This window comes from Glycine soja, chromosome 18, assembly GCF_004193775.1.
Source record: "Glycine soja cultivar W05 chromosome 18, ASM419377v2, whole genome shotgun sequence".
Classification (NCBI taxonomy): domain Eukaryota; kingdom Viridiplantae; phylum Streptophyta; class Magnoliopsida; order Fabales; family Fabaceae; genus Glycine; species Glycine soja.
The window spans coordinates 27,431,189-27,445,203 of NC_041019.1; the positions used below are offsets into that span (position 1 = coordinate 27,431,189).

The window sequence follows — 14,015 nt, forward strand, 5'->3', positions numbered from 1 at the left end:
TATTTTTAATTCTCTATCTCTTGGTCCCTTGCAGTCAACTGATGTGGTAATTCATTTAGCTAATAGAAGTGTTGCCTATCCTGCTGGTTTCATAGAGGATGTCTTACTTAGAGTTGGTGAACTGATTTTCCCTGTTGATTTTTATATTTTGAATATGGAGGAGGGATTTTCTAAAGTATTAGTTCTCATCATTTTAGGGATACCTTTTATGAAAACTGCTAGAACTAAGATAGATGTATATGTAGGCACACTATCTATGGAGTTTGGTGATATAACTGTTCATTTTAATATTCTTGATGCTATGAAACACCCATCTGAAGATCTTTATGTATTTCGTGTTGAAATAATTGACCATATTTTTGATGAATACATGACTGATCTTCATTCTAATCTGCATGCCTATCACTCTTCATGCATTGAATCTGAATTTGTACTTGATCATATGTATGAATTTGATGCTGAGAGTGAATCTGATTTTGATATTGATTACACGTTTGATGTTTTACCTCTTGAGATTGATTTTATAAAGTCAGATAGAACTAACCATGTTTTAGGAAGTACACATACTTCTGACTTTCTTTATGAGGTACAGGCTAAGAAACCATCTCTTTCTACCACTATCCAGCTGCCCACACCAGAATTGAAGCCTCTGCCATCAAATTTAAAATATGCTTACTTGGATGATAGTAAAAGTTTCCCCTGCCATTCATTAACCAAATGCTTGAACGCCTGGCAGGTAAATCTCACTACTGTTTCCTTGATGGTTTTTCTGTTTATATGCAAATCACTATTGCTCCTGAGGATCAGGAAAAAGCCACATTCACCTGCCCCTTCGGCACTTTTGCCTATAGGAGGATGCCTTTCGGCCTGTGCAATGCCCCCTGGTACCTTCCAGCGGTGCATGATTAGTATTTTTAGTGATTTTTTAGAAAATTGCATAGAGGTGTTTATGGATGATTTCACTGTATACGGATCCTCTTTTGATGTTTGTTTGGATAGTCAGGAAAACGTTTTGAATAGATGTACTGAAACTAACCTTGTTCTAAATTTTGAAAAATGTCATTTTATGGTTGAACAAGGTATAGTTTTAGGCCACATTATTTTCAATAAGAGCATTGAAGTAGATCATGCAAAAATTTCTGTTATTTCACAATTTCACAAGATCTTTATGTATAGGCGCTTTATAAGAGATTTTAGCAAGGTAGCCCTTCCACTATCAAACTTGTTGCAAAAGGAGGCACCTGATTGGACAGCCCCATTTGAGCTAATGTGCGATGCATCCAATTACACATTGGGGGTTGTCCTTGCTCAAAAGATCTCTTTACTTCAGCTTACTTCTTTTCCACCATGACTTAGGGAGTTTTTCTTTTCCTATCTCCTCCTTTACTTTTATTACATTTGTCCGATTCTATTTGATGGTTTAATTGCTTTTAATCTTTTACTTGTGCTACATTGAGGACAATGTGTTGTTTAAGTATGGGGGGGAGTGTTCTTTGGTTTTGGTTTTGCTAGTTTTGTTAATTTTGTTAGTTTTGTTGGGTTTCTAGTTTAATATTTTAGGTCAATTTTGTTTGCATGTATAACTTTGCATATTTTTCTTTGAATTATAGGATATGCTCAAGAAATGGGTAATTGTTCTAAAAATAAAAGTCTTTTGACATTTTGTGATTTGAAATCCTTGTTTTTCCTCTACATGTCATGATAGTTTTGAAAGATCAATTTGAAAGTGATAAGTTTACCTTTGTGAGAATTTGAGCCATCCATCATCATAATCTTTTGGTGTGTTTGGCCCCATTGATTGCTTGCACAATAGTTTTGGCTTGATTCTTGTTGATGCTTCCTAATTCACATGCATATTTGGAAATGATTTAGGCAATTTTGTTCTTATAAGCTTCTAGCCAAATGGACTTATCTTGAATTAATTCCTTTGATAGCCCCTTTGAGCCTATGTTCCCCTTTCTTTGTTTTGAAGCTCATTACAAGCCTTAAGTGGAAAAACCATGATATCACCTTACCCTTAAGGAATTTTGGAGCTTTGGAATTGTTTTGGGAATAAGCTGGGAATAAGTGTGGGGGGGTATGTTTCATTGAAAGATATAATTTTTGGCCATGCTTAATGTTTTATTTTGGCCATGCTTGATGTATCTGTATATTGCCTAGTTCTTGCTTTAATCTTCAAATTCGTACTGTTCAAAAAAAAAAAGAAGAAAAGAAGTGAAGTTGAATAAATGAGGTCTTGTTATGAGGACTTGATTTGGGAGCCTTGGTTGATTTTGTTGATATTAGAGGGTTTGGGTTTACTACTTGTGCTTAATTTCCACTTATTTCCCATTGCTCCTCTATTCCTTTGGGATTTAGCTACTTATTCCATATTTTTCCCTACCTTGTCCTTGGCCCCATTACAACCTTAAAAGACCTTTTGATCCTCATGTGCTTATGCTTATGGGTTGATTGTCAATTTTTGAATCTTGCCAAGTTTATGTGGTGTTGGTTTTCATGGGTGCTTTGAGGGTAAATAGTAGCCTAGACACTTGAGAGATAGAGTGTATATCTTGTGAGGCTTTATCACTTTTCATTCTTGAGCTGATTAACTATTTTGCCATGATTGGGTTACTTGGATGATTTTCACGAATGTCTTGACTCTTTGGATCTCTTCATGTTAGATGTTACCCATTCCTTTCATTCCTTGATGTTCATTGAGAAATATGTAAATTTTTTTGTTTGTCTCTCTTTGATACCCTTGGATTTTATTCATTGTTTCATTTTGCCCAGGAGTGCAAAAGGCTAAGTATGGGGGGTTTTGATGTGCCATTATTTTCTCCTATTTCTTAACCCTTTTTGCTCCATTTTAATTACTGATTAGTCTTAATTGTCAAATTAATTACACAGTTTTATCATTTGGGCCTATTGGACTAATTTTGTGTTTTTAATTTAATTTTAGGAGAATTATAAGCAATTGTGCTTGAATCCAGAATTGGGCTTGGACTTGAAGAGAGCAGACAATTTTATCAAATCTTATCTTATGTAGATCAAATCTTATCTTATCTAGATTTTATCTAATCTAGACATTATTTCATCTAGATCTTATCTTATCTTATCTTATCTTATCTTATTTAGATTTTATTTCATCTAGATTTTATTTTATCAAATCTTATCTTATCTTGTCTAGATTTTATTTTATTTATGGGCTTGGACTTAAAACAGATTTGTAAGCTTTGGGGCTGAAAATATATAATAGCACCAAGGCTCTAATTTGAGCCCTCCTCTTTCGTTTTTAGTTTTAGGCTTTTCTTCTTCTTTTAGACACTTTTTTGTTTTGCAATTCCAGTTGTTACTTTTCATTTTAGCAATAAAAGTTCGTTCTCTATTGATTAATGGAAGGCTAAGTCTCCAGTGTTGTTTTCTCTTGAGGATCAAGCACAACTCTCTTTGAGGTTCTATTATTACTATTAAATTCTGCTCCGTTTTTCCTCTTCACCAATTACTCTGTATTTGTTGCTATTAATTCATGCATGCTTAGTGCTTGATTAATTGTCTGTGCGCTTAGTTTACGTTCATGCTTAATGATTGTTTATGAGTAATTGGTGTATGTGTTGCTTAATCACATAATGAATGCCTTATGTTAAATTTCGCTTAGTAATTTAATTTAGGGTTGGATTAAGTGGTTGAATTGATAAAGGATAAACTCTCGTAACCTAGGATAAGAGACTTGCTTGTGAATCAAGGGGAAGCAACGTGTTTTAATTCTGCTATTTTTGAATTCACATCTATTCGCTGTTTAATTTACAAAAGCAAACAACCCCCCCCCCCAATTCGTTACTATTTTCCTACTATCTGTTATGAACATTTGGTTTATCATTGCTCATTGGGAAATGACCTAGGATCACTTCCTTGTTACTGCATTTTAATGTTTATTTGATTCAGGTACAGCCTCGATCAAACTCCAACTAGTGGTTCTGTGTTAACTTCTAAGGTGTGTTTGGATTGTCCTGTGGAAATTTCTGGTAGAACCTTCTTGATTGATCTGATTTGTTTGCCTTTGAGCCAGATTGATGTTACTCTTGGTATGGACTGGTTATCTTCAAACCATGCCTTGTTAAACTATTTTGATAAAATTGTGGTGTTTGATGGTCCTGGAGTCAGTAAGGATATGATGTTTATCTCTGCCAACCAAGTTGTGACAACTTTAAAAGAAGATGCTCAAGTGTACATGATCTTGTCTAACCTAGAAATAGAGACAAAGGTTTCCATGTGTGACCTCCCTGTTGTTAGAGAGTTCCCTGAAGTCTTCCCTGAGGATATATCCGATGTACCACCCGAGAGAGAGATAGAGTTTTCCATAGACCTAGTACCTGGTGCTAAGATTTTAGAAGGGGAGGTGAGCATTTGCTTGCTACACCTCATTCCCACATCATATAGTCACACTTTGTGCATGTCCTTCATGCATTACATGCCTCATGACACCTAAGCACACTTAGTGGAGAATCCTGGACTTGATCTTGAATTAGTGGGTTGAACCATAGCTAAAATTCACTAATCATAATTGGTAAAATTTTGGCTCCAAAATTTAGATCACTTTAATTGCTTCCTCTATCTTTTGGTTCGGTCAACTCACTTTAATTCCTTGTTCTTCATCTTATTCTCCATGTATATCCTCCATTGTTTTGTGGTTTGGTTCTGTTTAGAGTAGATTAAAAAAAAAATAAACCGATTAAATCTTAGATCTACACTTGTTCTTGCATTTCTATGGTTCAAATTTTATAGATCTACTCTTGAATCATGTTTTTGTGTTGATTTTAGGTTCTATCATTTTTCAGTCATAATCTTCTTGTGCTGAACCTTTGAATCTAAATTTTCTTCCAAAATATTGATTGAAAAAAAAACAAAAAAATATAAGTGTAAATCACTTAATCCATGTTTTCTTAGAGTCATGTTTAGTAATAATAATTGTCACATTATGTTCTAAGTTTGTGTTGAATTTTGATTTCGTTGATTGGATTCTAGATACATTTGTTCATGTATTCTTGTCATTCTTAGCCTATCTTTTGAATTTTGAGTCTAATTCATGCATGTTATTTAGTTCATAACATGTTCTAAATCAATTCCTTGAAGTAGTCTTGTTGTTGAACTTTGTTTTATTTTCTAAGTTTCCTATATGATGCCTATGAAGAAATTGAGTTGTGGTGCTGAGTTGTGGCTAGATTTGTGAATCAAAATAAGTCTTAAGCTCTCTTGAATTGTGTTATTCAAGACATTTGAGCATAAGCAAACACAAATTGCAATTGTCCAAGCCTTAAGCAACATAAACACTACTCTTGATTTCTAAGTTGAAATCCCTGGTGCTGGCAATTTGAACATACGAAATTGTAAAAATTATTGAGAATTGGTACTGTGAATTTTGAGCTGAAAGTCTTAATTAATTTTCAAGATATCTGAACCAAAATTAGAAAAAAAGAACCAAGTGATTTGGATAAAAGGAAAAAATAAGAAAAATCACACAAGTTGGCAAGAAAATTAGTGTCCAGGAAAAAAAAGTGAAAGGGAAGTGTGCTTGTTGGTTTGGCTACAAATTTGTTCTATAATTGGTACCTATTTTATACAAATATTAGTTCTGAAATTTCAATTTAAAATTATTGTGAAAACAAGTGCCAAAACTAGAGGTTTATTGAGTCTTTTTTTTAGTTTTTTTTACTCTACTCTAGAGCCCTTCTACGTTTCTCTTTGAGTCCTAGCTTGCTTTTATGTGCTTTTCATTGCTTTAATTGTTGAATAATCCTTGAAAATTTGTCTTGTTAAAACTCTATTAGTTTAGCTTTCATTTCATTTTTTGGTCTTTGGTTATTGATTGTCTCTTTGTTTCCTTGTTTGTGAGTTGCCATATAGGGAATTGGAAAGGAGGATTGGTGCCATCCCTTGAACAATTTGAGTCAAGAAGCAAGGGGCCAAGCACCTTAAGAGCTATATGACTAAGAAGCACTCCAAATTGAGTGAATCACCAAAGAGAGCACAACCACCAAAATTGAGGGCTATTTTCTAATTTTGTAATTGGTAATTTACTTACCTTCATTGCTTTCAAATTTTGTAACAAAAAGGCCTTTCATTGGAAGTGTGTTGGGAGCCGCCAATAGGTTACCAAACTTCCATTTGTTTGTGTCATACCCTAATTTCGTTCGGGGACCATTGTTTGGTGGCATGCAACCTTCGCTTGACCGCCTCGAGGTACTTAACACCCATCGTTAGGTAATCCGTAAAGTTCCGCGACATTTCGGAAGTCAAAAAGAAGCATTGTTGCGTAATCCGTAAAGTTACGCAACATTTTGGAAGTCAAAAAGAGCATTGTTGCGTAATTCATAAAGTTTCGCAATATTCTGGAAAGAAAATGGATGTCGTTACGGAATCCATAAAGTTTCGTGAGATTTCAGAAAGAAAACAGCCAAAAACACAAAATGGGGGGGGTGAGCTTATCAAGATAAGGGTGTAAATAGCAATTCTAAAAATCTAGGCCCTTCTGGAACATTTTGGAAGTTGGGTTGCTTAAGAAGGAAGCAACTGGGCGGCAAGCTCCTCCACGTTTTTGAAAAATGGTTTCCGGGGCATCCGTAATACTTCCGTAAAATTTCTGAAAACCTTGGGTAAACATATTTCACTTAACATTGGTGAAAGGGAAGAGAAAAAAAGATGAAAATCAAATCCAAAACACTTTCGTAACTTTTCCATAAAATACGAAAAGGGGGGTGAACTTAGTAATTCGGTGCGCTTAGAAAGCTTCCTCAAGAAGCCTCTGGGCGGCAAGCACCTCCCTTTTTCCCTATAAATAGGGGTGGGGGGCTGTTTCAAAAATATTCATGACCCGTAAGCTATGAATTTAAACTATTTTGGGCAAAAAAACACGTTTTCCTGAAGAAAAATCGATTCGAAGTGCTTCCGTAATGCTTCCGTAAGTGATTATGTGGAAATTCTTCATCGTTCTTCACCGTTCTGTAGAAGCAAAGCTTCATGGTGAATCAAAGGTGTTTTGATGATAACAATGATGATAACAAAAGATGATGACAAAGGTGATGACAAAAAGCTCAAAGATCAATCAAAGAACAACTCAAGTGAATCAAAAACAATTCAAGAGTTCAAGATAAGAATCAAGAAGAATTCAAGACTCAAGAAGAAAGTTTAGAGTCAAGAATCAAGATTCAAGTTCAAGATCTCAAGAATCAAGATCAAGATTCAAGACTCAAGATTCAAGAATCAAGAGAAGGCTTAATCAAGATAAGTATGAAAAGTTTTTCTCAAAAATTGAGTAGCACAGGATTTTTCTCAAAACATGTTTACCAAAGAGTTTTTACTCTCTGGTAATCGATTACCAGTAGCAAAATTGTTTTGAAAAAGTTTTCAAATTGAATTTACAATGTTCCAATTAATTTCAAAAAACTGTAATCAAGTTACAATGTTTTAGTAATCGATTACCAGTGCCTTTGAACGTTGAAATTCAAATTCAAATGTGAAGAGTCACATCCTTTCACATAAAAGCTTTGTGTAATCGATTACACTGATTTGGTAATCGATTACCAGTGATTATTTCTGCATAAAATCAAAAGATGTAACTCTTCAAATAGTTTTTGACTTTTTCAAATTGGTTTTTAAGTTTTTCTAAAAGTCATAACACTTCTAATGGTTGTCTTGACTAGACATGAAGAGTCTATAAAAGCAAGGCTTTGTTTTGCATTTCAACAATCTTGAATACTTTTCCAATCAATCTCTTACAATCCTTGAATCTCTTTGAACTTCTTCTGCTTCTTTGTACCAGAAGCTTTCTAAAGTTTTCTGGTTTTCCAAACCTTGAAAACTTGTGCTATTCATCTTTTCATTCTCTTCTCCCTTTGCCAAAAAGAATTCGCCAAGGACTAACCGCCTGAATTCTTTTTGTGTCTCTCTTCTCCCTTTTCCAAAAGAACAAAGGACTAACCGCCTGAATTCTTTTGTGTCTCCCTTCTCCCTTGTCAAAGAATTCAAAACGACACAGTCTGAGAATTCTTTTGATTCTTCCCTTTCCCTAATACAAAAGTGTTCAAAGGACTAACCGCCTGAGAATTCTTTTGTATACCCATTCACAAAGTATCAAAGGTTTAACAGCCTGAGATCTTTGTCTTAACACATTGGAGGGTACATCCTTTGTGGTACAAGTAGAGGGTACATCTACTTGGGTTTGACTGAGAACAAGAGAGGGTACATCTCTTGTGGATCAGTTCTAGTGAAGGGTACATCCACTAGGGTTTCAAAGAGAACAAGGGAGGGTACATCCCTTGTGGATCTTTGCTTGTAAAAGGATTTTTACAAGGTTGAAAGAAATATCAAGGCTTGTAAAAGGATTTTTAGAAGCTTGGGGACTGAATGTAGGCACGGGTTGTTGCCGAACCAATATAAAAACTCTTGTGTGTTTGTTTCCTTCTTCCCTACTCTTTTACTTTCCGCTGTGCATTTAATTTCTGCTTTTACTTTCTATTAACTTTCTCTTCTACTCCTCATTCTCTTAACAATTTAGTAAAATCCTTAGAAGAGTAATTTTTAATTAGTAAAGGTTTAGGAATAATTAATTCAACCCCCCCTTCTTAATTATTCTGAGGCCACTTGATCCAACACGTTCTTCGTTCGTTCTTCGTCGTTCTTCGGTCTTCAACCGGTAAGTTCCCGAAATCGAATCTTTCAATTCATTCTATGCACCCTTAGTGGTCCCTACTTTTTTTGTGTACTTTCACTTTCATTTCGCTTACTTTCAGTTTTCTTTTCTTCTGTTTTTAACGTGCTTTAACCGTTCATTTAAGTTGTTTTCTCACCTAATAAATGATAAAATGAATTTCAACCGATCATTTGTGTTGTAATCTTGTTTAATCACTGTTAAAACAAAATCTATTTGATCATTCACGTTATAACCACGGTTAAACCAAAAAAAGGCAAAATAATAATAAAATAATCAAAATATCTTGAAAAAATAAGAATAAAATAATCAAAATATCTTTGAATAAAATAATCAAAAAAATCAATCGGACATTTTGCTTTGAAAGTTTCCTTGAATGAATTGACTAATAACCAAAGTGAAACTAAGGCTAAAATCAACTCACAAATCAAGTTTTGTTCGCAAAAATCACTAAAAACTTCTTTAAGGTCCGACGCCTTAAATGGTCCTCTTTGCTTTTATCGGTTAACATGGACTGTTCAAAAGCATAAAATCAACATGTAACTTTATCACTTTTGCAAGAACTACGTAGGTCTGATTTCCTCATCGCAATTGAGGATACGTAGGAGCAAAAGCCCCGCTTTTGTCGACTACCCCAAGAGATCGTTAATGGTTCAACGCCTTAACATTTCTCTCCTTTCAAAACCAAGAGATCGTTAATGGTCCAAAACCTTAACATTTCTCTCCTTTCAAAATCAAAAGATCGTTTAATGGTCCAACGCCTTAAATGACCTTTTGTTCAGTTAAAATATATCTTGCGAAAAAAGATAAAAACAACTTAACCAATGTTTAGTTCTCAAAGAACTACGTAGGTCTGATTTCTTCATCGCAATTGAGGATACGTAGGAGCGAGGGAAACACCCTTGTCGACCACAAAAAGATAAAAAATACAAAAAACACAAAAAGCATAAAAACACAAAAAGGCATAAAAAAAGGGAAAATAAAACATTTTGAAGTCATATTTGCGCACTTGATTAAAGGCTGTCGTCCTTTGTGACGGACGCGTGGGGTGCTAATACCTTCCCTGTGCGTAAAAACAACTCCTGAACCTTTCACGATTAAAGTTCGTAGACCACACCTTTTCGGGTTTTCCGACGTTTTCCTCGAATAAACGTTGGTGGCGACTCTGGGCATTTTCCTTTCTTGGAAGACGTACCCATGAGCCCCGTGTCGCCCTCTCGCCGAAGGGTAGATTGCGACAGTGTGTAATAATTTTAGGCAATTTTCCCTTAGAATAATGAGTGTTTTGTTGGGAACCTTAAATATGGTCATCCATACACTCCTAGGATCTGCCTAGTTTACATTTCTTGGACTTTAATTTCTTGCTTACTTTCATAACTTATTTTCTTTACTAGTCACACCTAGTTTATCTTTTAATTACATAATACTTTCTTCTTGCTTATCACACTTATCTTGAGTTCTTTTGAACCTTAACTTTTACCTTTTATAAACACCGAACAAGAAAGAACCACAACTTAGGAACCAACATAAGTCATCATTCATCTAGTTTTAATGGTGAGGGTACTAGTCATAAGGATCCTCTATCTAGAATCTTAGATGAGTTGAGTTCCCTCAAGTTATGGAAAGAAAAACTAGAAAGAAAAGAAAAAGGAAAAGAGAAAGTAGAAATAAATCCAGATGAGAGATAACAAATAAGAGAGGAAGAGAGAAGAAAAATAATTAAAGAAATGAAAAGAGAAAAACATGTCTCCTATAGTAGTCATGACTCTTGCAAGAGTTTAAGTGAAGAACTTAGCAACTATTATAGAGGGATCCATAGTTCACATACTAAACATCATTCCCAAAGAAGATAAAAGGATAGAAGGCCTCAAGAGGTTAACATTAGCCTCTCATATTTCCATGGAAAAGGTAATGTTGAGGCCTACTTAGATTGGGAAATGAAGGTTGAACAACTCTTTGCTTGCCATCATATTAGCGAAGAGAGAAAAGTTCCATTGGCTACCCTTAGCTTTCAAGGGTATGCCCTCTATTGGTGGACTTCCCTTGTTAGGGAATGAAGAATTCATGGGAATCCACCAGTAGAGTATTGGAATGATCTTAAGAGTGCCCTTAGGAAGAGGCACATTCCATCCTACTATGAAAGGGAGCTTATGGACAAGCTCCAAAGGCTTAGACAAGGGAGTATGAGTGTTGAAGAATATAGACAACAAATGGAACTACTCCTTTTAAGAGCTGGACTTAGGGAGGAGGAAAGAACAAGCATAGCTAGGTTCCTTAGTGGGCTTAATATGGAAGTGAGGGACATGGTTGAACTTCGTCCATATAAGAACCTAGATGAGCTAGTCCAACTTTGTATAAGAGTGAAGCAACAACTTAAAAGAAAACCTTCTTCAAAATCTTATGGCTTTCACTCTTATCCAAGGAAGGACCAAGCTCAAGGAATTTTGGGGGCTACACCTTCAAAACCCAAGGAAGATAAGGGTAAGACTATCGAGAAATCCACCCCTAAGACTAGTTCCCAAGAAAGGACTACCAACATTAAATGCTTCAAATCTCTTGGGAGAAGTCACATTGCCTCTCAATGCCCCACAAAGAAAACCATGATTATGAGGGATCAAGATATTTATAGTAGTTAAGAGGAGACTACTTCTTCCCTTTCCTCTAGTGGAAGTGAAGATGAAGTAAGGGGTGAAGAGTCTAGTGAGGAAGTCTACCCCCATGAAGAAGGTGACCTCCTAATTGTTAGAAGGCTCCTTGGAGGTCAATCTTGTGATCTATCTCAATCCCAAAGGGAGAACATCTTTCATACAAGATGAAAAATTTTAGATAAAACTTGTTCTCTCATTATGGATAGTGGATCTTGTTGCAATTGTTATAGCACTGTTCGACTTCCAACAAGTGCACCGGATCGCACAAGTAGTATAAAACGGTAAGAACCGAGTATCGAACACTTGGGGAACTTGTGTTATTTGGTAAGCTATTTCAGCAAATAGGCGTCTATTGTGTAAAAGTAAGTGTGAATATGAACAAGTGTATAAACTATCTGTGCAAAAAGAAAGAAAATCACGCGAGAGGAATTATGTGTAAAAAACAAGTAGAGAACACATTGGTCTTCCTAATAAGTGCTTGATGTTAAAAAGATATTCTTTATCTAACAATGCTCATGTGTTCTTATGGTGTCTCCTGAGATACTAAACCCCAATTCCTCATGATAGTTTAGCCTAATCCTGATCAAGCCTCATCCGCAGATTCCTCTAGAAAGACTAAGCGGAAACAACCTTTTATGCTGATCAGTAGATTGGCTTAGCGAGAAGGTGAAAACAACCTTTTCCAAAGCTTGCCTAATTAACCTGAAATTGAGAGAAAATGATTATGAAACACATAAAATGAAAATACTAAGTATTTATTACCTATACTTAACAGAAAATACTTATAACCTTACAAAATAACCATAAATTGGGAGAGTTTGATATAATTTATACAAGTTTCATACACAAAATTAGTCATTTTCACCGACTAACAACTCCCCCAAATTTACAGTTTTGCTTGTCCTCAAGTAAAAAGAGAACAACTCACTTGTCCTCAAGTGACAATGACATGCAGTGACTATGTACAAAGGTGTATGCTACAAAGTGACTGATTGCATGATAAGAGAATGGAGTAAAATGCCCTTATCACTTGTCTTTCACAAGGTATGCAATTATCCAAAGAGAAGAATCAAATGTAACCTGAACAAATAGATGGAGTTAGGCATAAGACAGATATCAAGGAAAGTAGCTTAAACCACAGTCTCACGGCTACTGTTTCACTCAAGCACAAGTGTTTAAGCTATTCATTAATAACAACTAGCAAGAGGTCCAATCTTTGAATTTCATCTCATGCCATAAAGTCAGAAATGTATAAACAGAATCAGAAGGACTTTCTCAGGCTTGTAGTGAGGCTTGGCAACAAAAATTCATTGGTTTTTCTAGGATTCAAAGGCTTAGATTCTAAGAGAGCACAAATCCTTGAATTATCCCAATGGTCTTGTATTATACAAGTAACTTTCTCACTATCTTTTCCTCTTAAGTTGCTTTTGACCTTATTGTAACAGCACAATTTATTCTTTTCTTTCTCTTTTTTTAACATACAACTTATTTGTTGTGTGTGCTAATGCTTAACCTTTTTCTTTTCATTCTAATTGAATTTCCTCCCCCAAATTTAGAGTAAATTTGCCTTGAACCATATGCTCTCCTAAAATCTAAACAAGGTATCAGGAGATAATTATTTAAGTTCAGGGTTTAAATTTTTGACAATATCATTCAGCTCAAAAAGGGAGCAAAGGATGCAATTATCATTCAAGGTAAGTTGTTTGGTCAAAAGAGCTTGTATATGTACAATCATGGCCTTCATCATGTCCTTATTTATACATTTCATTCTAAAATTCAGAGATTCATGCAAAGATTATTACTCGCAGCTAGTTGTTCACTCACAGTTTAAGGTCACACTCTCACCGATTTTTGGTTCAAGCTTTTCTTTCACAATCAATCTGTCTACTGACTAACAATTCTAATTGCAAGTTCACATTCTTGTTCTTTCTTTGTCTAACATACACACTGGCTCAAACTCATGATAAGAAACACAAACTCCATCACAATCATGCACTCAATTTAAAATAAAAGCATACAACCATTTTCATAAGTCAATAAAAGTGTTTCACGGTTATACCATTAAAAGCCAAGTTGAACTGTTCAAAATACTTCATAATAAGCAAACCAACTATTTATAAATAGAAATTAACAAAAAGGACTTACTGTAATAAGAATATAATTAAAATAATAATAAACTAATTGGCACAAAAATGTCCTCAGGAATTTAAAATCTTGTGATCTGTCCTGAGTATCCTATGTCTGAACATCCTCCTCATCTATTAAGTGAAGCACAGGGGTAGCTGGAGGAGAGGTGTTTGAAGACAGGACTGGTGTAGTCTGATCCTCAGGAGTGGAGGGGTCTGTTGCCTTCTAAAATGAAGCTGTATCTGCCACTGGTTCTGAAGGCTCAGAAGTGGCCTCAAGAGATTTCTCCAAAATGGCTGCAACTTCTTGTGTTTCAACTACCCTTTTTCTTCTGATTAGGGGCTATGGAGTGGAAGTCTCGGATGACTCATTCTCCCTCTGCTGTGGTACCTGAGCGGTGAGACCTTCATCCTCCTTGTGAAGGGGAGGCTGAGTCCCGGGCCAGGCTACCCATTCATTAAACTGTTTAACAGAAGGGATAGAGTATGGAGGTGCTACCAGCTGTAAACTTTGTAATAAAATAATCTACCTCTGATGTATGCTTTGAAGCATGG

The 14,015-nt window shown here is 35.3% G+C and overlaps 1 protein-coding gene across 1 annotated transcript in view; it reads left to right on the top strand.

The window, feature by feature from the left end:
* The window catches only part of LOC114397140, a 45,653-nt gene extending 31,857 nt beyond the window's left edge, over window positions 1-13,796 (top strand). Inside the window, exons 2-3 of the mRNA XM_028359253.1 lie at window positions 3,925-4,378; window positions 13,722-13,796. Of these exons, the coding sequence (XP_028215054.1) occupies window positions 3,925-4,378; window positions 13,722-13,796 (529 nt within the window). The remainder of the gene's footprint in view (window positions 1-3,924; window positions 4,379-13,721) is intronic.
* Window positions 13,797-14,015: the final 219 nt, after the last annotated feature.